The sequence below is a fragment of the Mauremys mutica genome, chromosome 4 (genome assembly GCF_020497125.1).
Source record: "Mauremys mutica isolate MM-2020 ecotype Southern chromosome 4, ASM2049712v1, whole genome shotgun sequence".
In the NCBI taxonomy this organism is placed as follows: domain Eukaryota; kingdom Metazoa; phylum Chordata; order Testudines; family Geoemydidae; genus Mauremys; species Mauremys mutica.
This window is the reverse complement of record NC_059075.1, coordinates 28,617,878-28,645,874: the sequence shown is the minus strand read 5'-3', so window position 1 is coordinate 28,645,874 and position 27,997 is coordinate 28,617,878. Positions and strand designations below refer to the sequence as shown.

General features: G+C 44.1%; 1 protein-coding gene and 2 long non-coding RNA genes across 3 annotated transcripts; 2 read left to right on the top strand and 1 right to left on the bottom strand.

Annotated features, from left to right (window-relative positions):
• LOC123368561 lies at window positions 1-13,847 on the top strand. The gene is made up of 5 exons (XR_006578823.1): window positions 1-163; window positions 2,396-2,557; window positions 5,400-5,483; window positions 10,202-10,434; window positions 13,801-13,847. It is a non-coding gene; the product is annotated as an uncharacterized LOC123368561 (long non-coding RNA).
• Window positions 12,816-27,997, bottom strand: LOC123368559 (alpha-1-antitrypsin-like). The gene is made up of 5 exons (XM_045013428.1): window positions 27,932-27,997; window positions 21,282-21,942; window positions 18,508-18,778; window positions 15,362-15,509; window positions 12,816-13,059 (listed from the first exon to the last, which is right to left on the bottom strand). The coding sequence occupies exons 2-5, from the start codon at window positions 21,925-21,927 to the stop codon at window positions 12,868-12,870; spliced, it is 1,257 nt and encodes a 418-aa protein (XP_044869363.1). The 5' UTR covers window positions 21,928-21,942; window positions 27,932-27,997; the 3' UTR covers window positions 12,816-12,867.
• On the top strand, window positions 17,163-18,318 carry LOC123368560. Its single transcript, XR_006578822.1, has 2 exons — window positions 17,163-17,390; window positions 17,879-18,318. It is a non-coding gene; the product is annotated as an uncharacterized LOC123368560 (long non-coding RNA).

The following is a 27,997-nucleotide window of genomic DNA, read 5'->3' as shown; positions in this document are numbered from 1 at the left end:
GGTTGGGGTGTTGGAGGGAGTGAGGGCTCCAGCTGGGGGTGCGGGATCTGGAGCAGGGCTGGGGATGAGGGGATTGGGGTGCAGGAGTGGGCAACAGCCTCACGCAGGGGTGGGAGAGGGTCCCAGCAACTGACAACAGCATTGGGAGGCGGTAGCACCGAAGGTGAGTGGCTGAGGGTGTCCCATTTTCTCTTTGGGAAATATGGTCCCCCTACCCAACCAAGAACATCTATGCTGCAATTTTTAGCCCTATAGTGGGAGCCTTGCAAGCCTGACTCAGTTGACCCAAGCTCTGAGGCTTGCTGTTGCGGGTTGGGGTGGGGTTTTTTTTCAGTGTAGACATACCCTTAGGCATCAAGGATTCCTTCAGTGCAGCCTCTTACATAGGCACAATTTAACCGGTAGTGCTTTGGTGCTGAGGATAAATGTCCATTAGAAACTACTATTAGAATGTGACCACCAAACTCCTTCCTATTGGTGACTTTAGTTAAGATTTCAGCCCTGGACCCAATCAGTTAAAAATCCATCCACAATCCCTAGTGCCACCTAGCTTCCTGAACTTATTGCTCACTAAGGCCTAACTGCCATTAGGAAGTTTTTCTTTTTGACCAGAGAAGATTATATTTAATGGAAAAAAATATGTACATGTTATGCACAACAGATATGGAGACACTTCTGAGTCAGCCAGGTTTTTCTGGATGTGGCCCATATGAAGCTAACGTGTACTAGGATCACATTTGCTGTTTACTACAGTTCTGGCTGAGTTGGTTTCCAATGTAAAAATATTCTTCGAGAGGGATATTATTTTCCCAGTACTATTTTATGACCACTACATTTTTTGACCAAGAAATACAAAAATTAATCCTTACATTTGTGTGGGCACTTCTATTTGCCCGGCTTTGGGAAGCGCTTTGAGATCTAACTATTTAAATTGTGAGTGATAAGTATTGTTAGTCTTTTATTTGTGACAGTGTAATTATCAAGCATGGCACTTTAATTCAGTGGGCACTTCACTCATGTTGAAAGCTTGGTGCTTCAATCCTTTTTGCAACTATTTGAATACTCTGGCACTCTGATTATCTCACAGTTTTGTCATGTAACAGATGATGGCTTCTTTATTCGTAGCCTGCGTAGAAGAATAAATAGCCAAACGAGTAAAGGACCATCAAATATAAAATAATAACTAGAACTAGATCAGAGTCCAGGTATTATGTAAAAGTAGCTTTTGGCTTGCTTCATTAACAGCCTTCACCCACAACCTTGCTGACATGGTATTACCAGTAACGCACACATACTTGTATATGGTCCAGCAAACAGCATTTTGAAAAATATGACCTATTTTCAGTACTTGAGAAGGACGCAATTAAATTCAAAATGTTGTGGGGATTGTATTTCTAGATTATGACAAAAAAAATTAACAATTCTAGATTTTAACAAAAGTTATCATGGACAAACCTGAAGAAGGAAAGCTATAAATGACCAGACAAAAGGGTTTTGTCTGATCTGATTCCAAGTAGTTACAGTAATTTAAGCTTTTTTGAGAAGTTTTTTTTTAATATACCTTTAAATAGTCATTGCACACTGTGAAGAGGATAATCTACTTGACGTGTTAGTTTTTTCTTAATATATTCTCAATGAAATATTCCCATGTCATATTATATAATGGTACGCGGAGATCTGCTGAGTTCAAGCAAAGGGCTCATTTACCAAAGATAAAGCAGAATAAATAATGATGAAATCCTGTTTCTAATGGACGTGGGGTTTTTTTAATGTTCTTTTTGGTCAAGTTGCAAAACATCTAGTGACTGAGTTCAAGAGTATTGGCATGTCAGAGGTGACCTGACAAGGTAGAGACACAACTCCCTGTCACTTCATAGTTCTGTATGTTCTGAAATCTCCCAGAAGCCTGACTCAGCAGAAATGGAGGCCTGGTTTAGGCAAATTACTAGCAAATGGTAGAGTGCAGAGAGCAATCCTGTACTGGACTCCAGGAGACTAAATAACTATTCAATCCCTCTCATACCTCCAATTCTAGGAGAACACTCCTTCCCAGACTGTGCAGAGGAGGAGAGAGGTGCTATAAAGCCATATGTCTCCAAGAATGCCTCTACTGTAAATGCATAATACCCACTTAGAAGGAACTCTATTGTCACTAAGGCCAGAAAGATTTGTCCTTGGCGGCCTTGTCTGGATCTTGTGTTCAGCACATTGTCACCTTAATAGTTGCTTTCTGTCCACCTTAACAAGACGGAAAGAGAACCCTCTGAATTCTCAAGGTTCTCTGCTTTTCCCCCTGCTTTCCTCTTCTCCTTAGTCCCAGCAGGAACTTTACCTCTAACCTTGGTTCTGCTTTCTTGTGCTTTGCTATTACTCTTAATTTTTTGTATTACCGTAGTGCCTAGGAGCTCCAGTCATGGACCAGGACTGCATTGTGCTAGGTGCTGTACAAACACGGAACAGCAGGACCTGACCCAAGGAGCTTACAGCCTAAGCATAGGACAAGAGACAGACACACGTGGGAGTATAAGGAAGCAATGAGACAATATCGGTCAGCACGGTAGGCAGTGGTCTCAGTGCACCTGCAGCCCAATCATTGTCAAGTATTTTTGTAGCTATCATGGTAAAGGAGAGTTTTGAGGAAGGATTTGATGTTGGACAATGAGGCAGCTTTGTGGATGTTTACAGGGAGCTCCTCTCAAGCATGTGGGGCAGCATAGAAAAAGCAAAATGGTGTTTGATTGAAAATTTAACCAATGGGCAGTTCAGGTTGCCACATCTGAGGTCCAAAACCACGACCTCATAAACTCATAAACCTGAACAGCTGGCAGTGTGTCCTGAGCTACCTTGCAGATTTCCTAGGGCAGCCACCTCAAAAAGGGCTGATCCTGGGTAAAGCTGAACAGGTGGCCACCCCATGGATAGTGGAGGCTAGCACCATTGCCCGATTGGAGGCAAGTGCTGGTAGCTTGCTAGCGAACGAGGGAGGATAGCTAAGGTGAGGATTGACTGTGAAGGCAGGGGTGGCTCTAGCTTTTTTGCCGCCCCAAGCATGGCAGTCAGGCAGCCTTCGGCGGCGCGTCTGTGGGAGGTCCCCGGTCCTGCGGATTCGGTGGCTTGCTTGTGGGAGGTCCGCTGGTCCCGTGGCTTCAGCATACCTGCCGCTGAATCCGCGGGACCGGTGGACCTCCCGCAGGAAAGCCACCGAAGGTTGCCTGAGTGCCGCCCTTGCAGGGACCGGCAGGCCACCCACCGCGGCTTGCCGCCCCAGGTATGCGCTTGGAGTGCTCGTGCCTGGAGCCACCACTGTGTGAAGGGCCTTGAAAATGAATACCAGCAGCACCTTCTGTCAAGTGAGATCTCTCTAAATTCCCCATCCTTCTGCCACATAGAGAGACTCATGTTTGCCAGCCACCTCCTCTCCTGCTGCTGGATCTGCTGGGCCAGGTCTCTCTACTCTATGAACCAGTGCTGGTTCCTTCCTGCCCCCAGTCTCTGAGGCCTCTCCCCGCCTGACTCCTGGCTGGAAGGACAAGCTGGGATCCAGCAGCAGGCAGCAAGGAAATGGGGCTCATCAAGAGGGCAAGCTTGGGAAGGGTTCTGAATGTGGGAAGAGGAGCTTGTCAGGACCCTCACTCCACCAGTATCAGCCTTGTTCTGCCTTCCCCGAGCTCCCCTACGTCAGCCTGAAACCCTCCTGCCATAGCAGCGTCCTGCCCTCTGCCCCTTCACCCTTAGGGGAATGACTAGTCCCCAAGGTCCTAAACACCCAGGGATCAGCCACTGTCTTACAGGTCAACAAAAGTGACACATGGGGAGTTTGTGGGGAGAATGGAGGGATGCAATGAAGCATGTGACCCCTTAGCTCTAAAAGGGGGGTATATATTCTCTGTGAAAAGCTGCCCAGAATACCAGCACATCCTTTATTCTTCCCTCTGCAATTCATGGCAGGGGCTCTGTAGGCCTCCCATTCTCCCCTCATCCACAGGCCAGGATCTTTGTGTGTCCTCCTCCCCGATACCCCATTGTCCCCTATGCTCACTTGCATAGCAGGAGCTCTGTGTACCTCTCATTCCCCATGTTCCTCCCATACCAGGGTCCCCAATTTCCCCCTGCTAGGCAGTCTGTGTGTCCCTATTCCCTGCACTTTTTATCCATGCCAGGATCTCTGTGTGTTCCCTATGCCCTGCCCCCCATATCAGGTTCTCCCATTCTCCTCCCCACATGACGGGGCTCTGTGTGCACCCCTATATCCCCTTTCCCCTGCACCATTCGTATGTCATTTCTTTTTGTCTGACAGATAAATCATACAGCATGCGGACGTTGTGACACTGGCAGTCCAGGTGCCAGCTCTTGCCAAGCCTATAGACATCAGCTGAGCACTGACAAATTCATAGCTGCAAACTAGACCAGCTCACCTGTTCAGGATAGGTGTTAGATTTGTAAGAATGTGTTTAGATGCTATGAAATGCTTGTAAGTTGTGGCATGCATTAATCTCACTTGTCGTCTGTATCCCATGCTAGAAGGTGACATGTACATTTTGCTTTAGGCTATTTCTACACTGCACTTTCATCGGTAAAACTTTTGTTGGCCGGGATGTGAAAAAAAAAAAAACAACCACAAAAAAAATCCCTAGCCCAACAAAAGTTTTACCTGCCAAAAATGCTGGTGTAGTGAGTGATTTGCCAGTGAGAGAGACTCTCCCGCTGACAAAGTTGCCGCCCCTCATTGGGGGTGGTTTTATTTTGTCGGCAGGCGAGCTCGCTCCTACCAACAAAGAGCGCCTGTACTGCTTACCTCACAACGGCGCGGATATAGCAGCAGAGCTGTGCCACTGTAAGGTGCACAGTGTAGACACAGCCTCATAATTGTAAAATTGCCTGCTCTGAACCTGGGAACCCAGGCAGGAGGAGCAGTGTCCTTGCCCATCAAGGACTGTCAAAACTAAATGGGCCATTGTGGACGATCTTGATAGAAAGACTTGGTTAATGGCCCTCTCACACCCATGAATGTTCTGTGTGCAAGAAAGCTCATCCCATCATCTTGCTTTCTGGAGGGAGGAAATAAAAATAGATGACATGACAATTTTTCTCTCTCTTTGCTATTTGGACACTCACAGGGCTGGAGCTCAGAAACAGAAGAGATCCCCAGGGTCAACCTATCTTAGCCCTAAAAGCCATTCAGATTGCTACAACTCTGTCACCTTTTGGAACCACAGACTGTAACTCATCTGTATATGTATGTGTGTGTGTCTATAGGTATATGTGTGTTGTGTGTGTATATGTGTATATATATGTATGTGTGTGTTGTGTGTGTATATATATGTGTGTGTGTGTGTGTGTGTATATAGATATAGCGCTTGCTTTAACTTGAAAATAACTCTCTCATTTCTTTTTCCTAGTTAAGAAATCCTTGATTAGTTTACTATACGATTGGCTACAAGCATTGTCAGTGGTGTGAGATCCGAGGTACAAACTGATCTAAGGTAAGTGACTGGTCTCTTGGGGCTGTCAGTAACCTGAATCTTCTGTGATCTTTAGTGTATGGCCACCAACTAGCACTACGGCCGGCTTGCCTGGGTAGCAGGATATGGTGGAGTGCCCCAGGGGACTGTTTGTGACTCCAGGGTAAGACTGTTATAGTGCTTCGGGAGTTCACACTTGTTACTAGGTTGATGAAATCTAATCATAGAACATTCACCAGTTTGGGGTCTTCCCTACTTTTTGACAATCTGGCCTGAGGTTGACACTCACTGTCAGGAACAACACCAGACAGCGTGACAGACATTTTAAACTACGTTGGGACCATGGGCAGAGATGAGGGATGTTGTTATAATGGAAGGCATTAATAGCTGCCATCCACTGATTCTTTGATCTATGGACTATTACATAGGCGGTTGATAGACAAACAGAGAACTGTCCTGAAGTTGAGTGTGGAACCTCACTTCACTCAGGTGATCTACTAGGGTGACCAGACAGCAAGTGTGAAAAATCAGGACAGGGGGTGGGGGGTAATAGGAACCGATCTAAGAAAAGGACCCAAAAATCGGGACTGTCCCTATAAAATCGGGACATCTGGTCACCCTATGATCTACACTAAAAAGTTAGGTTGACCCAGCTATGAAAAATCCACCCCCCCCCCGAGCAACATAGCCAACCCAACCCTGGTGTAGACAATGCTAGTTAATGGAAGATTTCTTCTGCTGACCTAGCTACTGCCTCTTAGAGAGATGGATTGCCAACCCTGGCAGGAGAACCACTCCCATCGGCATAGGTAGTGTCTACACTGACATGCTACGGCAGCGTAGCTGCAGCGCTGCTGCCGTAGCATTTCAAGCATAGACAAGCCCTCAGGCTATGTCTACAGTACAGCTGCAGCTGTGCCGCTGTAGTGTGCAGTTGCTACAACAACAGAAGCGGTTTTTCATCACTGTAGTTCATCCATCCTCCCGAGAGGCAGTAGGTCGGTCAACAGAGGAATTCTTCTGTCCACCTAGCAGTGTCTATAGGGGGGATTAGGTTGGCTTAATTATTACTACTACTTTGGTCTCTCAGGGGTGTGGATTTTTACACTCCTGAGCAACATAGTTAGGTCGACCTAAGTTTTATATGTAGAGCAGGTCTCATTCAGTTGCTGGATCCGATGCAGCCTTCTTAATACTCTCCCTCTAGAGAATCAAGCCAATAAAGAGTCTGTTGCTTACTTGCTGCTTAACGTCTCTCTTGTTGCTATTCTTCTTATTTGGCATTACAGCACTTCTGCTGTTGGCTGGAGCCAGGAACAGCAGAGAGACAAGAAGTTGAAAGCATTAACTAAATTGTCTTGAACCTCATAAACAATTCACTTTGGGTTCTGCTGAGGTTTGGGATGAAAGATCTGGGTAGGTTTTTGATTTCTGCAAACTGGCTCACATAAGGGAGCCAGGTTAAACATCCCTGAACATTTATGGCTGCGGCAATGATTAGAGATGTTTGACAGCAAGAAAGAGTGTTCCTAACCGTATCTGTGCATCAGTTAAATAGTACCAGGCACCCCCTTTAATCACCATAAGAGGCACATTCTGTTTGCTGTAACAATAATAAATAGTATCAGAGGGGTAGCCGCGTTAGTCTGGTTCTGTAGAAGCAGCAAAGAATCCTGTGGCACCTTATAGACTAACAGACGTTTTGCAGCATGAGCTTTCGTGGGTGAATACCCACTTCTTCGGATGCAAGCCTTCTTGCATCCGAAGAAGTGGGTATTCACCCACGAAAGCTCATGCTGCAAAACGTCTGTTAGTCTATAAGGTGCCACAGGATTCTTTGCTGCTTCTAATAATAAATAGCACATCTCACAGAGCTTTACAAAGCAGATCAGTATCATCCCCATTTTACATTAAACTGAGGCACAAAGAGGGGCTGTTACTTGCACAAGGTTACCCAGCAAGCCTGTGGCAGAGCCAGGAACAGAACTCATATCTCCTGAGTCCCAGTCTGGTGCTCTAGCCACAAGGCCTCACTGCCTAAAGCACTCAGTGCTATGGCGAAGCTGCCCTCCTCCCCACTACAAACACGTTCTCTTTGTAGAACACCAATTACTGTAATGTGCAAAAAGTTTTGACCTCATAAATACAGAGCAGGAAAGCACACAGTCCCTGGGTCTTCCCTGGGCATGGAGGAGAGTAAGTTGCTGCCCGTCCCCACCTCCCTGCTGGGCTGAGCAAGGGCTTCTCAAATTGTGTCTGGCTCTGGAGGTGAGAGCTGGGACCGGTCACTTGAAACTCTTCCCTGTAAATGGATGGGGAGTGGAAGGAGGCGTGGCTCTGCCCCGACTCACTGCCTAGCTTAGCTGGCTGGGTTCTTGTGGAGACTAAACTGCACCCCAGAAAGGGGCAAGTAATGTGCTCCTGTCCCTGAAACAAAGGATGAACAGGGCAGGAATTGTGCCTGTCTGAGACAAAATTCCACCCTGGATCTACTCCCTGGCTGGCGCAGCTATTCACCGACCCCTTCTCTCAGCTACCCCTATAATACTACAGGTGTAGGAAATGTGCCTTGTGTTATTGCAAATCAGTTGGCCATTGCTACTGAACTGCAACAATTGGGAGGAGATGCAGAACTTCAGGCCTAGATGGCATTTCCATTTCCCAGCTGGGGGTAATCATGCTGTGATTTAAAGCGAGGCAGGGAAGAAAAGAGCTTGTGTCTGATTCTTTGTAGCCTGAGACCAAGCACACTCTGTGTGTGTGTGTGTGTGTGTGTGTGTGTGTATACAAGTGTGATGACTAATGTAGGCTGTGCAGCAGCAAAGGCGAGAGCGCCACCTTCTGCACAAATGGCTTCTTATGGGTGGGAGGAAAGAAGTGTTATAATGCGGGAGTGGGAGCGGGAGGCTGTGAAAAGAACTGGTGCAGAGAGGAAATGCAAAGAACAGATGTAATGAAGTCTGATCTGTGATGTCGCAGCGAGAGATGATGGGCGAGAAGGAGTAAAGGGTGGGGAACAAAGAAAAGAGAGAGATTGTGCAGCTCAGTATGGACATAGGCAGCGAGAGAGAGAACTATTGCTCTTTTCTGGTAGGCGTGATGCCTGTGTGCACTTCAAGCCTGGCTCTCATGAAGAATGCAGTGGAAAATAACAGTGAGCTGTCAATAAAGCAGGAGCTGTAGTTGATGACTCTGTGGGTGCTCTGGGGCTGGAGCGCCCACAGAAAAAAAAATAGTGGGTGCTCAGTACCCACTGGCAGCCCTGTAGATCAACTCCTGCCCCGCAGCCCTCCCATCTGCCAGCAGGCCCCACCAATCAGCTCCTCCCCACCCCTCCCAGTGCCTTCCCCCTGCTGCGATCAGCTGTTCAGCCGCATTCAGGAAGCACTGGGGGTAAGGGGAAGGAGTGGGGGCAGGAAGAGGTGGGGCAGGGGGAAGAACAGGGTGGAAGAGATGCAGCGGGGGCGGAGCAAGGGTGGGAAGAGGCAGGACAGGGGTGGGAATTTGGGGGAAAGGATGGAGTGGGGGCAGGGCCTGGGGCAGAGCGGGGGTCGAACAAGTCTGGCAAGCTCATTCTCAGGACTCCACGATCTCGACATTGGCAGGAAATTGGCTGATGTGGTGGCATTCCCCCCTTTACCATTTTGTTCTCTGGTGTCACAGTTTGGAAGCCACAAATTAGCCTCTCCTTCCAATGCCTCTGAAAACTTTGTGAGGCACAAAGGGGTTAATTTAGAAAGAGGCCCAAGTGGAGGTCTTCTGAGCAGATCAGGGCATCATGTGTCTTGGATCCCAACAACATGGTCCAGCCCTGGTTGAGGTCGGACAAGCTTTACCCTAGGTCAGTTTGGAAAGTCCTCCTTGAACTGAAGGTTTTTACAATAGCCATCACTGCAAGTGATGTGTGCTCCAAAAATATAAAAAGAGTGGGATAAACAGGAGAGAACCCCATGGACGTGGTCTCAGCCCTTTCTCTGAAGGTGCAGATAGCACTAAGTCTGTTAGGCCTTGACACGTTCCTGGCTATACTTAATAGCCCGATGAACAGGGACATCTCACACATTTCCATTCCCATACATCCTCTCAGCATTTCTAAAATAAGAAATCACATCTTCCCTGCAACCATCACTTCATCCCTCTCCCGACCAGGAGCTGGGAACTAACTACTTGTGGTTTAACTAGGTGAAGGGTACCATTTTACTCGAAGTAGCTTTTAACCTAGAGGCAGAAAGCTGCTTTGGGCCTTGTTCATGGAAATCCCATATAAGATAAAGAAAATTGAAAGTTTATACATCCCAAGCCCTACTCACAAGCGCCTATTCCCTTCACGGACTGTTCCTCACACACCTCAGCCCCCTGCCCCCACTTATTACATGCATACAGATAGGTTTTGCTAGGATGTTTATATATATATTTTCCTTGCTGTATTTTTTACAACAATCATCTGTTCCCGTCCATATAGAAATCTAGATTCAGTCTCATGGAGTATGCAAGAAAGCCTGTTAAATGCTCCAGAAGTTCTGGATCCCACCCTTGAATTGGGCTTAAAATTATTAGAGAGCTGGGATATTGTGGATGAAAGAGAAAAGGCTACCCCAAAACATATGGATTAAAAAATTCTGCAGCAAATAATATGTAAAGTCAAGATCCTCTCATCCTTCAAATCCCTCCTGGAAATTGTGTGGGGAAATCCTTTCTCCTATTATATTTTACTATATACATTGCTTCCTCTGTTCCAGCAAAATGGCTTACAAGGGAGATAACAGTACATAGTTTTATGCACAGCCACAAGTGGCTGGAATTTTGGGGCCTGATTTTCTTCCCACATGCCCTGGAGTAAACAAAAAGTCGCTCCACTGAAATCCACTGAGCCAGGTTCTCGGCGGGTGCAAATTGCTGTCGCTCCATTGAAGGCAATGGGACTCTGCTGAACTCCCTGGCTGAAGATCTGGCCCAACTGAGGTGCACCTGTGTAAGTGAACAAATAAGTCCTGTGTCTCTGTCTGTTGTCTTTTCTGGTGGCCAGGTTTTTAGCAATGAAATATCAATAGGTGTGATGAAACAGGAAAAGACTGGTGATGTCAGGGCTACACAGTAGCGGTTTCTTTCAAAAAGATACAGTGCTCGCAGCATCATGTGGGCTGCTTTACAAATGGTTGCTGTGTATGCCCTAATGCAAATGATCCTAGCCGGGGTGCCATTCAAACAGATGGGCGTGAGTGAGAGAAGGAACCAACAAGACTGCATAGCATATGTGCATTCATTGTAGGTGTTGCTGGCAGGAATCCTAGTTAGGGATGTTCATATTTGTTGTCTATTTGTAGGTTACACACCTATAGTTAGAGAAACTGTGTCAACCTGGAAAAGTGAGATTTAACAGCTGTTTCTCAGTTAGCTTTCCTGTTGGGAACTTAAAGCTGAAATGTTTCTTGAAGTCCAATTTGCCTAGGTTTACAAACACATTTTCCTGTTCCTTGGAACTGGGAAAGTGGAGGCAGTGCTTTTACTCTCTGTTTCACATCCATAAACAGAGGAATCTCAGCCAGGAGTAGAAAGGTTAGTTTACCTCTAAATTTGGCACTGGTGCAACTGCTGCTGGAATACTGTGTCTGGATCTGGTGCCCACAATTCAAGAAAGATGTTGATAAATTGGAGAGGGTTCAGAGAAGAGCCACGAGAATGTTTAAAATATTAGAAAACAGGCCTCATACTGATAGATTCAATGTGCTCAGTCTATTTAGCTTAATAAAGAGAACTTAGGCGGTGAGTTGATTACAGTCGATAAGTATCTACATGGGAAACACTCTTTGGTTTAGCAGAGAAAGATATAACATGGTCTAACGGCTTGAAAAGTTGACACTAGACAAATTCAGACTGGAAATAAGTCAAATTTTTAACAATGAGATTAATTAACCATCAGAACAATTTACCAAGGGTGGTGGTGGATTCTCCATCACTGGCTATTTTTAAATCAAGATTGGATGTTTTTCTAAAAGATGTGCTCTAGGAATCATTCTGGGGAAGTTCTGTGGCCTGAGTTATACAGGAGGTCAGACTAGATGATCAAAATGGTTCCTTCTGGTCTTGGAATCTATGCTCCAGATTGATGTCATCTTCATGTTTTCCTCCTCTAAAAACTCATGTTCTATATCCTTGCCCTTATTGAGACTGCCTTGCAAAGTGGGAGTTCCTCCAGTGTGGGGTGATCCCTCCGGGTGTGTGGAGTTGTTAGCATGCTTCCTACTCTACACCCTCGGAGACAACCCTGTTGTCGGGGTTATGGTGGGAGAAAGGGAGTGCGTGTGTGGCTGCTACACCTGTCTGATATTTAGTTGCCAGAGCAGCCCTTTGGAGGTTATTACCAGCCACTACAACTTAGAACAGCCCTAAATCTGCATTAAGTTGTGCCTTGGAACTAGGGTGGAATCCAGCAGTGCATATCTGGTTATGAGGATCTGGCCTATTGTGTATATTCATTCCTCAACTCCTTTAAAAGGAGTGATTGAAACAGCTGAACTGTGCTGTATCTCCAGATATATCCTTTCTCCAGGTCCACCAGTGGAAGATGAGGACTCCCCACTGCCTGCATAATTACCACTCAAAACACAGCCCATGCTCAACTAGCTATAACCCTGCACTGACTCATGAGATGGGTTCACCCTTAACAGAGTTTAAGTTCAAATATACACCCAAACTATCCAGGCTTGCTGAATTTACATCATCTTGTGGGAACAACCTTTTAATGGTTTATTATTAGCACTTCCAGTTTCATGTGGAGCTGCACGCTCATTTCAGACCCTAAAGGAAGATTTGGTACCCACTCAATTCTGGTAATGGGAAAAGGCTTGAGGTGGGAAGGAAAAGTTTCTTATGTACTTTTAAAATAGGTTTGCCCATCCCCAATGGTGACCCTAGTAAAAGGCTAGCCTCTTATCTCCCTTATCTTCTCTCCTTCCTTTCCCAACCTCTGGCTCCCTTTACTTCCCAGAACAGTGCTACGTCTCCAGCTATGACAGAATGACACCACTTCTGCTCTGTTAGCAAAATTGTTCATCATTTCATCCAAAGCACATTAGCTGACAGCCAAAAATTAAATAAGAAGCTTCTATTATGATGCAAATCACCATGGCTGTGTGCTGGAGAATCTGGGAAATCTTACTTAAGTCTCTTAATTCTCAGCCGTCAGAAATGGTTTTTGTTTGCTGTCCTAATTAAAAAAATACTTTTTTCTGCCCACATCAGATAACTATGCTGCATAAGCCCAATTTATTGTTTTCAGTACCAGTTGCTATTGGTTCTGATGTTGAGCGAACGTATTCACTAAGAAAGCAAGGAATACTTCTAACCAGTCAATTCAGGTGGCAAAGCTTCTTTATTTAGTAATAGCCGTCTGAATTGATAGCACTTAAGGTTCAGCAGGGTTATTTATCTTTCCAACGAAGAGTGTGCTCTTGGTAGTTCTATCAAAAATCATCACCAGGAAGGGAATGTTGAATTCAATGTTTACAGGAACAGACATCGGCATTATTTCAATGGCAGTGGCTGCTGCTGCCTTTGTGCCTCTCTCATCAATGTTCAGCACGGCCTTATGGACAACCTGTGGGAGATAAAGCACACATTCCAGTTCTGGGCAGAGAACAGTAGCTTGTAAGTAAAGATGACTCTGATGTTTAGAAAGTCTCCTGGGGAAGAGTGGGCAGATGGACAGGACTGAACGGACACTACAGAAAAAGATAACGTTTTCTTATTCTAGCCATTGCCACATCTCTGAGAAACAAGATAATCGAATCATAGAAATTCAGGGCTGGAAGAAACCCGAAGAGGTCATCTAGTCCACCCCCCTGCGCTGAGGCAGGATTAAGTATATCTAGACCATGTCTGACATATTGAAAGGTTAAAATCCATGTGCATTTTATACAACAACCTGGTATATGGATTGTGCCAGCTCTTTTCCAGACCCAAAGTCCAGAGTTTGGTCAGGAGACCAAAGGCCTAGCAAATAGTGATCAGCTAAGAGAAAGCTGGGGTAAACAAGGTTACATTGCCTTTGCTAAGATATGCTTGGTCAGTAGAAATACCAGATGTTGAAGCAATAACTGAATAATTATGTTTCAAATTGAACAAAAGATCCCTGTTCCAATTGTGTCAGTCTCTTAGTCTCTTCTGTAGGGAATGTTCTTCCCACAGATCCAACCTCGAGTTTATGAAAATTGGCATGTCAGTATAAAATATAGCTTCCTTCCACCTCCCTTCCAAGGGACCAATGCCTGCCTTAAGACATAAAGGAAACAATCTGTATTGTCATATACTTTCACTGTTTCTTTGCTTTAACCCCTAGGAATATACCTGTTGAACAATCAAAGGAGTTGCTCCATTCCTATGGACCCCAAATCAGAATTCAATTATATATATATATTCTATACTAATAACATTTTATCAAAGTATTAATTAAATGTTAACTTGCTAATTTGAGACCATGGGCGGAGACATTATGTAACCTTTTAACCATTGGCTAATGTGCTATCTTGTCTTGCTGCAAAACCTATCCTGGGCTGTGGAACTGCCTACCTCATCATTTTCCCCCACCCATGGAAAATCTATATATTCTATTATAATCAATTAATTGGCAGTGTCTCTGAACCTAATAAGCAAGGTGACACTCCACCAGCATTGTGTGTAATAAACTCCTATGCTTGACCTCTACACGGTGTGGATTTATGTCCTTCACACATGTTCATCAACCTGTTCTTAAAAGCTGCCAATGATGGGTATTCCTCCACCTTCTTAGGCAACCTGTTCCAGTGCTTAACTGTCTTTATAGTTAGAAAGCTTTTCCTACTATCTAACCTAAATCTCCCTTGCTGCAAACTATGCTGATTACTTCTTGATCTACCCTTGGTAGACATTAAAAACAATTGATCAATGAAAAATTTTAGTTATAGGTCTATGCCTCCTTATAGTTATAACAAGTTTTTACATATTTGAAGACTATCATTATGTCCCCCACTCTGTCTTCTCTAGACTAAACATGTCCAATATTTTCAACCTTTCCTCATAGGTCAGGTTTTCTATACTTCTTTTCATTGTCTTTGCTCCCCTCTGGACTCCAGTTTGTCCACGTTGCTTAGAGTGTGGTGCCCAAAACTGGACATGATGGATCTGTTTGATCCTCCCCTCTATGAATGAGATTTTTGTTTCAATATACAAAGGACAGTCTCAATCGCAGATCTCCAAGATCTCTGGAAGGGATGGAGAACTGGTTTCTGAGGGATTATGGCTGAAATTCAACTGTGTGCAGAGGACCAGCACAAGATGTAAGTACCTCTTGTGCCCTCTAAGACCAATAAATATGAGAGAAGCATCTAAATTGCTTTTATTGGTCTCTTTACACGTGGGGGAAAGGAAACAACTGAAGGTATTTGGGCAAACGCATCTAAACAGCTGCTATAAATGAAATCCAGTTTAATTCCAGAAATTAGTCCAAAAACATAGATGCTTATCTGAAGTGTATCCCTTAACCCTGAGATCTTCTCTTCCTTCTCTACGACCCACCCCTTCATGATATCCCCACCTTGAGTTGCCATCTTGTGGGGAATGGGATGCCATTTAGTTTCCTACCCCCTGGCTGCACCTCCTCCAGACTCATTGGGGTGGCCAGCCTGCACTCCAATCCTGCTTTCCTGGGGCAGGAGGGTGGGCAGCATCTTCCAGGTACCTTTGGCAGCTTCTGTTGAGAATTCATCCCTGCTGTAAACCCCCTGATCTGAGCAGAGTTAAGCCAGGGGTGGATCCATCCCATTATGACTGACAATCAGACATGGTGACGCTCTGCTAAGCAAGGTACCTTTTAACATGGCATTTTGAAAAGGAAAAGAGAACCCCTGCATTTGCAAACTTACTCTTGAAACCTGTAGCTCAGGGTCCCCAGTGATTCCAGACAGATCCGCTTGTTTGGTGAACACATCAGTAATGCCCATTTTGGTGAGATGGTCCTTTAAATCATAGGTAGCAGAGATCGAAAATTTTGGAATGTACAGGTTTGCTGAGCTGTTAGAAGAAGAAACATAACAAGACGCTAAAACATTTCACTTAGGTCAGAATACAGTGTGCAAGCTATTTAGCTTCTGTGACTGTTACAGGAAAACCCCAGGGAGTAGGCATGCTCCTTTGTGTACAGTACTAACTGTCCCTCCGATTTCCAGTGCTTTCAAATGGTGACGCAGCTAATGGGTCAAACTCATCTCTGATGTAACACCTCTGCCTTTGGTGATATTACACTAGGTCTAAAATTGGCCATTTAGTTCATGTGGTCTCTCATATTTTTTGTTGATCTTCAGTGGACTTACACCAATGATGAATTTAGCCCAAGATGCTCCAAAGTATGCAGCTGAGAATTGCAGTAACTTTTTTTTTGTCAGTATCACATTGCCAGCTGCTGTCTAATTTACTGTCCGATATCTCTAACTCCTCTGTGACGCTTTATATTTCAGTGTCCTGAGTAACTTCTGCAACACTTCCCCCTTTAGTATCATCTAGCTAATTAGCACCACAAAACCAAATTAGCATGTTTCTTCCACCCTCTTCCAGATTGTCAACCTACTTGTTAAATATGGCCAGGACTAACACTAATCTCTGCCTCAATGGACTCCTGGCCCAGCTTGACTTTGAGAGATTCCAATTAACTTCAGTAGGCTTTGGATAAGCCCATATTGCTCTTTATCAGCACATTTTGATTACACTCCTTCAACCCATGCCCATATTCAAACCAATGTGAACTAATTTATCTAGTACGATTTTATTAGATGCCGCACCAAATGCTTTACAAAACTGCAGCTATTTTAGCAAACGTAAGAGTTTATTAAAAGAGAGTTCAGGCAGATGTAGTGAGAGCCATGGGTGCAAATAGGTTTATCTTGATTATTAATAGTAAATCAACGGGGAACTCAGAAAATGGGCTGACTTGACCGATGCAACTTCTCTAACGGTTCTAGCATCTCTTCTCTCACCAGCAAGTTGCAGCAGTGGAAAGTTGTAGTTGGTGTTGATTCCAACAGTGGGAGCTAGGAGAACTTCATCAGAACATTATAGCTTGAAAAATAAAAGCCTAGAAAATCAGGAAATCCACAGATAACCATAACTCTTGTTGATCATGGAATTCAATGATCCTTGTAATGTATTGTGACAAAGTTCCTCCTCTACCTTGGTGGGTCCTGCGCTTATTGGCGGATTTGCTCACCTCAGAGATCTTCCTTTCTAGTGGAACCCACAGTCTGGGTCAACTCCTCCTGTGTCTGATCAGGAGTTGGGAGGTTGGGGGGAACCCAGGCCCGCCCTCTACTCCGGGTTCCAGCCCACAGTTCCTGTGGATTGCAGCTGTCTATAGTGCCTCCTGTAACAGCTGCATGACAGCTACAACTCCCTGGACTACTTCCTCATGGCCTCCTCCAAACACCTTCTTTATCCTCACCACAGGACCTTCCTCCTGGTGTCTGATAACGCTTGTACTCCTCAGTCCTCCAGCAGCACACCCTCTCACTCTCAGCTTCTTGCTCCCAGCTCCTCACACGCACACCACAAACTGAAGTGAGCTCCTTTTTAAACCCAGGTGCCCTGATTAGCCTGCCTTAATTGATTCTAGCAGCTTCTTGATTGGCTGCAGGTGTTCAAATCAGCCTGTCTGCCTTAATTGTTTCCAGAAAGCTCCTGATTGTTCTGGAACCTTCCCTGTTACCTTACCCAGGGAAAGGGGACCTACTTAACCTGGGGCTAATATATCTGCCTTCTATCACTCTTCTGTAGCCATCTGGCCTGACCCTGTCACAGTATATACAAGTCTATAACAAGTATTTCTAGTATTTCTAAATCTTCAGATTTAGAAAATGAATCAGTAATACATTTTGTGCCTGTCATTTCCCCTTTGTCTTCTAGGTCAGGGGTCCCCAACCCCCGGTCCGCGGCCCGGTACCGGTCCGCGGCCTCTTACAAACCGGGCCGCGAACCGACCCAGTGGACCTCCCGCAGGCGTGCCTGCGGGAGGTCTACCCGAGCCGCGGGACGAGCGCTCCCTCCGCAGTCATGCCTGCGGGAGGTCCGCTGCTCCCGGGGCTCCGGTGGACCTCCCGCAGGCATGACTGCGGACGGTTCGCTGGTCGCGCGGCTCAGCTGGACCGCCCGCAGGCACGCCTGCGGGAGGTCCACCGGCTCTGGTTGAGCTGCCGCAGGCATGCCTGCGGGCGGTCCAGCTGAGCCGTGCGACCAGCGAACCGTCCGCAGTCATGCCTGCGGCAGCTCAACCGGAGCCGGTGGACCTCCCGCAGGCACGCCTGTGGGAGGTCTACCCGAGCCGCGGGACGAGCGCTCCCTCCGCAGGCATGACCGGTCCCTGGTCCTGAAAAGGTTGGGGACCCCTGTTCTAGGTGAAAGAGTTTGTCATAATTTTCTTAAGTTGTTTCAAAGAATGAGATTCTTGTGGTCTACACAACCATGTGATTGAATTCTCTGTTAGTTGTGATTCTGGTTTATGAAAGGTGTTAATACCACTGGCAATTTGTCAAGATACTTCAAAATGTAATTCTATCCTGAAAAGTGACTGTGGAAATTGCATCTTCTTGATCAACCAAACTGATTACATTAGTGACTCAAACACACTTTTACTACTTTTTATTCCTGACAGCCCTGCAGAGCCGATGCAGCTCTGGGAGAGAAAGCTGGATTCTATTCCAGCCCATGCACCACTGGAAGAATGATTAAATATATTTCAATTGCAGGATCTTTATTGATGGGAATGCCTGAGCAAAAAAAAAGAACCCAGCTTGACTCTGAAAGCTCAGGGTGAGTTTACAGGGATGGCAATTAGGAGAAAAAATTGTTAAACTGAGCAGGTCTGATTTGGAGTCACTGAGAGATATAAACATGGAACCCCACAGTGTCATTTTCACAGTTTTACTTTTCAAAGTACATCAGCACTTCAGGTGTGCCATGCTTCCATACTTGAATTGGCGACTCCATAATACTTTGAAATGGTACCTGATTGCCAAAAGATTACCTTAGATGGAGTTCATTTGACCATCTGGTCACAGTTTCTTTCCACAGAGCATCTTCTACCTGCTTCATTTTTCCTTTATTAGGCAGAATAAAAAATGCTGTTGCACTTCCATTGTAATAAAGTTGGACCACTGTGCAAGACAGCTCCGTATCGAAATGGAGGTTAAACCTGCCCATTCTGTGCATCATAGGAACTTTAACGATTGTTTCCTCATCCACAAAGAAGTCTCTTTCTTTAGTGTCTTCTGGCAAAAAAGGTTTTTCCCACTTGCCTAACAGAAAGAAAGAGAATGCAGTTGAATATTCTGGCAAAGAGGAATTAGACATACAGTCCAGGTGAACCATGTAAGGTTATGTGTGTATGTAATTCAAAAGCTAATTTTTATTTATAATGGATTATTTGTTTTGCAACATGTATTTATTTGTAGGCCACAGAAATGCCTAATCATAGTGGAACACCCCAGAAACATTAAGAAATTACAATAAGCTTTACAATGCCTAGGTCCCTGCCAAATTCACAGTCCAGTTTGGTCAATTTCACAATCACAGGATTTTTAAAATAGTAAATTTCACAATTTCAGCTATTTAAATCTGAAATTTCATGGTGTGGTAATTGTAGGGGTCCCAACCCAAAAAGGAGTTGGGGTGGTGGGGTGGCAGGGTTATTGTATGGAGACTTGCGGTACTGCTACCCTTGCTTCTGCGCTGCTGCTGGTGGTGCTCCAGCTGCCCAGCTCTGAAGGCAGAGCCACCTCCAGCAGCAGGACGGGAGTCAGGATGGCAAGGTCCAGTATTGCCACCCTTACTTCTGTGCTGCTGCCTGCAGAGCTGAGCCCTCAGTCAGCAGCCGCCACTCTCCAGCCGCCCAGCTCTGAAGGCAGCAGCACAGAAGTAAGGGTGGCATGATATGGGATTGCCACCCTGAATTTTTCACTGCTGCTGGTGGGGCGCTGCCTTCAGAGCTGGGCACCCAGCCAACAGCTGCCGCTTTCCGGCTGCCCAGCTCTGAAGGCAGCAGTGCAGATGTGAGGGTGGCAATACCATGACCCCACTAAAATAACCTAGCAATCCCCCTGCAACTCCCTTTTGGGTCTGGACCCCCAATTTGAGAAGTGCTGGTCTCTCCCATGAAATCTGTATAGTAGAGGGTAAAAACACACAAAAGACCAGATTTCACAGGGAGAGACCAGATTTAACAGTCCGTGACGCATTTTCCATAGTTGTGAATTTAGTAGGGCCCTAGCAATGCCCCACTGAGATAGGGAAATATTATTATCCCTATTTCACAGTCAGGGAGGCACAGAGAGGTTAAAAAGCATGGGAACTGGACCAGACTCCTAATCCTGTGCTCTAATCACAAGGCTATTTTTCTTCCTTTATTAGAATAATATAGGGGCATCTCTGTATTGCCCAGACATATAACTTTGAATGACTGGTTAAATGTTTTTAAAACTGTAGTTTTGAGGAAAGAAAAATTACTCTATTTTTGTGGGTTTATGATTAATTGAGGCCAAATTATGTGCTGTCGGGAAGACCAATTGTGGTTTTTTCCCTAGACTTGGGACCTGGTTTACTTTCTTTTGAACCCACTTGAATAATATGGATTTGAATTCAGATGTCACAGGCTCACATTCTCTTGTGGAGACATCCGTAGTTTCACTGTACGGTAAGTGCAACACTTTATATATGAAGCTCACTTTAGCTGTGTTGTGGTCAGAGGGCCTGATCCAAAACTCATTGACTTCAATGGAAAGACTCCTATTGACTTCAGTGGGCTTTGGATCGGGCCTATAACAGGCATTAAAACTCACTTTACTCTGCTTGCACTGACTAGTTTCATTGTACAATGTCATATTGTAGCAGCAGCAATGGTAGTTCTAACAAGGCACAAAACATGTCTGAAAAATATTTGTCTACAGTAGATTGGCCACCCTTGAATCATGCAACCTTTGAAAGAGACAGATAAGAAGGATCAGGTAGTTCATTCATCCCTTAATGCTTACAAGCAAAAATGGGGGAGAGGTGAGGGGTGCAACATTGTACTTATTATTAACTCTCTCTAAAGCCAACTGTATTTCCAGATTAATTCTTTACCTGTGGGGGAATAATATGGGCCTCCCTTTGCCCCAAAATTCAGTGATGATGTAAGTTTGCCGTGTGCCTGGTGCTACAGGGTGCAGTTCATGTTTCCTCTCATAGCAGAGTGATCCTGCAGCTGCTGTTCACAGCTAGGTGAACAGGGATGTGGGCATTTGGTTTTCCACCCATTTCTTTCTACATCAACACACTTATTTGAAATCATAATTGAATGACTTGATAACTGTCAAGATAGGTCAGTTTATAAGAATGGCAGCCTGTACAGTTCCCCATAGATTATAAAAAAGAGCTGTAGTTTTCTTGTCTTAGGACTGGTCTACACTGGGGGCGGGGATTGATCTAAGATACGCAACTTCAGCTACGTGAATAGTGTAGCTGAAGTCGAAGTACCTTAGATCGAATTACTTACCGTCCTCACGGCACGGGATCGACGTCCGCGGCTCCCCATGTCGACTCCGCTACCGCCGTTCGCGTTGGTGGAGTTCCGGAGTCGACAGGAGCGCGTTCGGGGATCGATATATCGTGTCTAGATGAGACGCAATATATCGATCCCCGAGAAATCGATTGCTACCCGCCGATACGGCCGGTAGTGAAGACGTACCCTTAGATTCTAAGACCGTTCATACTCAGCCATCTAAAACATATTAAACAGACATCCGTCTGTATATGTCTACTTACCTTCAAAGAAGATATAGCTAACCAAAATCATTGCAGTCTCTGGATCAAGATCCTTGACTAATTCAACAATTTTCCCATGTGTTTTCTTCTCTACATAATCATTGATATGTTTCTGAGCTTCTGCAGTATTCTTGAAGTTGATACTAAAAGCTTCTGCTTCATACAGGTTTTTGATGTCAGCTAAAAACTTCTCTAGTGTTTTCAGTTTTTCTTTTAGAAACAAGGCGTTTCCCATATCGAGTTGGAGCTCACTGTCAGGATGGTTTAGAATGTGGATGAGATTATGGAAACCATCATGAATCTCCTTCTCCTGAAGTTCTGTCAGATTAAAGGCAAGTCCTTCCAGAATCTGAGTCAGAGTGGCTGATTTAGCACCAAGGCCCAGCATTGCAAAGGCAGTAGAGATGCTAACAGGAGAGAAGAAAATGTTCTTCTTAGGGGCTTCTGCGGTAATCTGCTTGTAGAGTCTAAATGCAAAATCAGCATTGCTAGGAGCTAGTTTGAGGCAGTCACCTACATGATGGTGTTCCTCATGGTCTGTACCTTGATGATGGTCATGTCCATTGTGGTGGCCAGGCAGGTGATCGCAATGGGCAACAGCATGAAGCCCAGCAAGTAACAAACACAGGTAGAGGGTGGGCTTCATCTTCCAGTGGAACTACTGTGTGTGGCAAAAACAAATTGGTTAGTAAGTGTAAAATAAATAAATAAACCTAGTACAAAATTACTCTCTCATCCCCATATAATAGGGGATCCTGTGATTACCTCTTCAATGATTAAATTTTTGTGTGGCCCAACTCTGTTCTTACTGATGCGCTTAGCCTCCCTGCAATTCTCCTACATGATCCTCCTCTGCTCCACCTCCCTCATCCCCATGACCATCCAGTGTTATTGCCAAAAAAGCAAAGGTAGGTCATTGAAGATGCTGTGTATTTAATTTAGGCCAAAGGACATAGAGGGGAGACTATGCAGTGGATGCTACTTTACTCGTATGGACACATGTGCCTGTCTAAAGTATGGCACCTCTAGTGAGCCAAAATACTACAGTGCTGGAGATTGCTTTTGACACTAAGGCCCTAAGACTGTTCACAACAGGAGGGCCACTGGGTTAGGAGATCCAGAAATCATGTGAGTCAAGAAAAGGGGAAGAGTTAGGCAGGCAGGAATCACTGTCGAAAGCTGAATACAAGTTGCGGGGACATGTCTGGATTGGTTCTTATTGCCTCTGAGCTGGTTCCTCCATCACTGCTTTTAAATACCCTAATTATTGTCAGGTTTACAAGATGCTGCATTTCAAAAAAGGATGCCTGGCTTTTTATAGCAAACCCCAAAACTCTTACACTCTGTGTAACAGTGAGATACCTCAGTGAAAAACCCCATCTAGAAAGAATGTGAAATAATGTTCTTCCCTTCAGAAACCAGTAAACCCACTGGAATGGGTTCATTTTTTCAATATTGCAAAAAAAATATTTTCTTTTCACGCTCAGGGAGATTTTAGAAGATAATTTCCTTTCACAGGCCTCTTTAACTTCTTGGTCAAGAATAATATTCCAGTTCCCAACATACTGTAGACCTGATAACTAGGGTTGCCAACTCTCCTGGTTTTCCTGGGGTCATCCCTTTTTTTTAGGTAGCTGTCCCAGGAAATCCAGAAGTCTTCTCAGGACATTAAAAGTCGCATTGCTGTCAGTCACACCCCTGCAGGCTCCCTAAGGCCTAGGGAATGTGGTGGTGGAGCCATGGGGCACCAGTGCATGCACAGAGGTAGCTCTGTCTCCAGAGTGTCTGGGAGCTGCAGGGATGAGTTGGCTTGGGAGCTGCAAGCAGGACAGGAAAAGCTTGGGTCTGGGAGTGGCCAGTTACCACCATGCAGGTACTGTCTGTGGGATTGACCGCAAAGTGACAGCAGGGTGGATTCAGCCAATGCTGTGCCCTGCTTGGTGAGGTCAGTAGCCGTAGCAACCCCAGGAGCAGAAGTTCGTGTGAATTGTGCCATCTCCCATGAGTGGAATGGGCAGGTAGTACCCAGGGTGTATGTGGTAGGAAGGGCAGGAAGATACCCTGGTATTTTGTACCTCAGAGGGCAGATGTCCCAGAATAACATGGGTGAACAATCCAAAACTCGTTGAAGACAATGACATTATTTTCTGTTGACTTCAATGGGTTTAAAATCATACCCATAGAAGTCAACCCATTTCTGTTTGCCTTATTTCCTTCTGGTTGCAGGAAGTACATTATTTTGTCTGCTAACAATTATATAAACCCATCATCAAGTGAGTTTGGAATCTTAATCTGGATGTGAGTATCAAAGCTGAACTCCTTTCTAAACATGAATTTACCTGCAGCTGGGCCAAACAAATAGCACAAGGGTTGTGAATTGGTTTGAGAAATACAGGGCCACATTCACTAAATTTCACTCAGAATGGTGTAAATTGAAGGTCTCTGCCCCAACAGTGGCCTTGCATCCCAGCAGGGACTCAACTCCAAAGAATATTATCAAAGGTATTTGCTCACTGCTGTCTCTTGGCTATCTTTCTGGAGGGAGCAGATTTATTTTATCCCATTAATATCCACTTGCCATGATGTTACATTGCACAAATAGAAAAATATTTCAATTAGGACTGGGCAAATATTACAAAATATTTTCAGTGAATAATGACACATTTTTAAAGGAATATGCTTCACTTTGTGTCTGTATCTTTTTATTGTCTTTCTGCAAATATTTGATCCCTTGGGTTTTAGAAGCATGAATATATGTAAAAAGCAGACTTCTGTTTGCAAATATTGCAGAAAAGCAGAACATCTGCAAGTGTTCATAGTAATCAAGTTTAAAATTCACATACATATTATTTAAAATGGCTATTCTTGTGTTCTCATCCAGTCAGGACACAGAAACAATACCTCATGACTTATCTGACTAGTTTTACAAAGCTGCTAATTTGAATATTTGGCGCTAACACTCTCCAGACAATATGAATAAAACCATTTGAAAAGAAATCAACTCTCATAACACATGAACCAGAGCTAAGCCTAATCTGCTCACAGATTCTCTTCAAGCCTACGCTTTGGATACATTTGGATAAATTATTCATTGTGAACTGTTTACTCAGCTCTAGTCACAATTTATCTAGTTATCATTGATATCATGAATATTTCATTTCACATCAAAGCCACCACTATTCTTCGCTCTCATCTCTTTTAGTGCCTAACACTAAACATACAATTGGAATTTTATATGGACAGATTTATTAGCCAATTCATATTTGCTTGGAATGTGAGATACATATTGAGTTTGAATGTCCCTGTTCAAGAAGTCATTTTAGTGGCTCAGACAAGATGTTTCAATTACAGTTGTATTTCAATATCAATTCCAATTTTCTGTATTGTTTTAAATTTTTGATTAGTTTGTCTTGGGCTACAGAACTATAATAGTTTTTTTCCCTTGGCTTGGTTGTTTTTGTGGCTGACTGATTAACTTTCATAGAGTTAATCACATTGCATTTCAATTTTCAGTTCATAGTCAGAATCTAATATAATATGGACTTGATTCTGGGCTAGAGATTTACTTTTTTTTTTAATTGAAATCTGAGATTCTCACATTCATAGAAATGTAGGGCCAGAAGGGACCTTGAGAGGTCATCAAGTCCAGCCCTCTGCACTTAGGAAGGACCAAGAAAACCTAGACCATCCCTGACAGGTGTTTGTCCAACCTGTTCTTAAAAACCTGCAATGATGGGGATTCCATCACCTTCCTTGTAAGCATGTTGCAGAGGTTAACTATCCTTATAGTTAAAAAGTGTTTCCTGATATCCAGCTTAACCTCCCATGCATAGATTAATCTCATACTTTCACCTGACTCCAGGAGCTTGGACTTTAAGAAACATACCAAATATTGCAAGACTCACAATAAAATCATGAGAGATGCCAACACTGGTTACTCTAGCTTCAGGCTAGTGTGGCTCCATTATAGTCAATGAAATTATACCTGAATGAAACTGGTGTAACACAGGAGAGACCCAGGCTGTCTGTATCAGAATTGTAGAGGACAAGGCAAGTGGGGGCCTGACCTCTGCAATGAACTCTTTTGAGGCGTGCGTGTCTGAATGGAGTGAATGACAAAACTGAGGCCCAAAGAATTACAAATTAGGGCATTTTTCAAGCATTCATAATATATTTTAAGGACCTGATTGTGCAAAGTGCTCAATTCCATTAATTTCAGTGGATGAAATGGGGCATTTAGTACCTTGCAGGATCGGGGTCTTGTGCTAAAACATTGGATAAGTATAACAGCAGAATGTGTTTTCTTAACTATGCTAGAAATACCCTTGGGCACTTAAACAGAAGACCCAGGTCAGCCTGCCATTTCTGTTTTAGGGCTGGTCAAAAATGTTTATGCTCATTTAATATTACAATTATTTTAAAATGTAGGGTTTGGCATTCCTTCCAAAGTCCCGCAGTTTGGAAACCTGGACGGATCTTTAGGAGTAGAAAGAGAAATCAAATATAATTAAGTTTTTGGACGATAATTCAGTTTTTCAATATTATGGGCCTAATTCTGCACTAAGATATACTGTCTCTGATTCTCTATTAGTCTGTCATTGAGTGGAGCCAAGAACAGAGGTGGGGGCAAAGTTGGCTATTGATTTCAATTTAAAAAAAAATCATTTAAAATCGGAGAGACATAAGGTGGGTGAGGTAATATCTTTTACTGGCCCAACTTCTGTTGACAAAATAGACAAGCTTTTGAGCTACATAGAACTTGTCTTCAGGTTTGCAAAAGGTGATCAGAGTGTCACAACTAAATCCAAGGTGGAACAGATTATTAAGCATAAAGAGTTAACACATGTTGCAAGAGATCATTCAAGATAAAGTGGGAAATTAACACCTCTGCAGTAATTTAAAATCTGACTTTTTGTCCCATAAAAGAAGGATAGTTCCAAGTATATATACTGATTGAAAAGGGACTTTATTTAAGGCATATACAGTATGAGAAGCAAGCCACTTAATGCATTCAGGAATATAATTTTAAAGCTTCATGGATTAAGGGACTAGCTAATGAAACAGTCTTTTTAACAGAATCTTTGCCCTGCAAGCTTTCAGAGTATTTTCCCCCTCAGTAAGACTGGGAGCCTTTGCTTTGGACTTCATATTTGCTGTGGTTGCTGTATTTGCCTTTCACAGTTTGCCAGATCAGATCATTATAATTAGCAAGAGATGCTATTTAAATCAGAATGTGTTATAAAGCACAAGCTACAATATCCTACACATACTTTATGATTCAGGGTTTCTGTTACCAAAGACAATTCCTTACAATTTCTTAAAATGCAAATACAATGCAACTTGCACAAAATTAAAATAATATTTCACTATTTTATAGTGCTTTTCATCAGTAGATCTCAGTCTAGTCTAGACTGGATATAAACACAGGATTCAAAGTGAGGTGTGCCTGAGTTCAAGTCCCAGATCTGCACTGGCTTCCTGTGTAGTCTTAGAGAAATCACTTCACCCCCCGCCTCAGGTTCCCTCTTGTTCTGTGTTAAGCATTGGCAAAGTGCTGACGGTTGTAGGAGATGTGGTTCCTGCCACGCAGAACTTTCTGTTGAAACAGACAAATGACACAAGAACATGCTGAGACTCAGAGGATGGCGGTGCTTAGGGCAGTTTGCTTTAATGGGCTTGGTAATCATGTTTGACTGACATAAGTCAGCATTTGTCCTGTCGCACTGATTTTACAGCTGAGAATGGCAGCTCTTGCTTCCCCAGTGGCGTGATGGAGAAAACCCTGCGACTAGCTGGAGCCACCTTATTAAAATCCCACCAGCAAACTGAGAGGAGGGCTGGGATAAATACCCTGCCTCTGGTGGAACTTGTACCCTGTCTGGATACCACTATCTTACCTGTGCTAGAGGCACTGTCTCTGTGATTCGGAAAAAGACATCCCTGAATACAGTCTTCTGTAGGATAGTTTAAATACTGGCTACTTTAAAAGTCCTACATTGTAGAGGACATGTCCTGCATCCTTTACAAGCTCTCCAGAACTCCCAGCTCAAACTACACAAGGTGAAAACTGCTATACTAGTAATATGCTAAGGCCAAAGGAGAAACACCTCCATCAAATACATAATCTTATTCACCAGATGGTGCTACTTCCCATCCTTCATTCTGGTTATAAGATAGCAATTTCTAAGAAGGGAAAAATAAAATAAGCAGATTCCCTAGTTCCTGAATGCTCCATTCTTTGAGCACTCCCCTTCTCCAAGGCACGAGATTAATTTCTGCCTTCATAAAAATCAATAGCAGCGTTTCCCTGACTTCAGTGTGATCAGGATTTCACTCATAGAGATCAGCACTGCCTACAAGGGACATTTTTGTGCTAAATCCCTGTTAAATTACTGTCCCCATAAAAATGCTTACCCACCTGCTGTGAAGATTAGTCGATTAGTGTTTTTACAGTGCTCTGATCAGGTAACGTGCTATGTGCATTTTAAATATCATCATTGCTATTGCATTGTGGAATGGTTGCTTAAGACAGATTTCCTTGTACCAAACAGAACAAAAGGCACCACCATGTGAATCAAATGGCATAACATAAATTGCATGCAACACTGGTAAGACACATTTGAAGTCCCCATGATAAAATGATTACTTACCGCAGGTTCCAAGAATCCTGTGGTGTTCAGCAGGCTGTGCTGTACTTTGCTTTGCTATTTATGCTG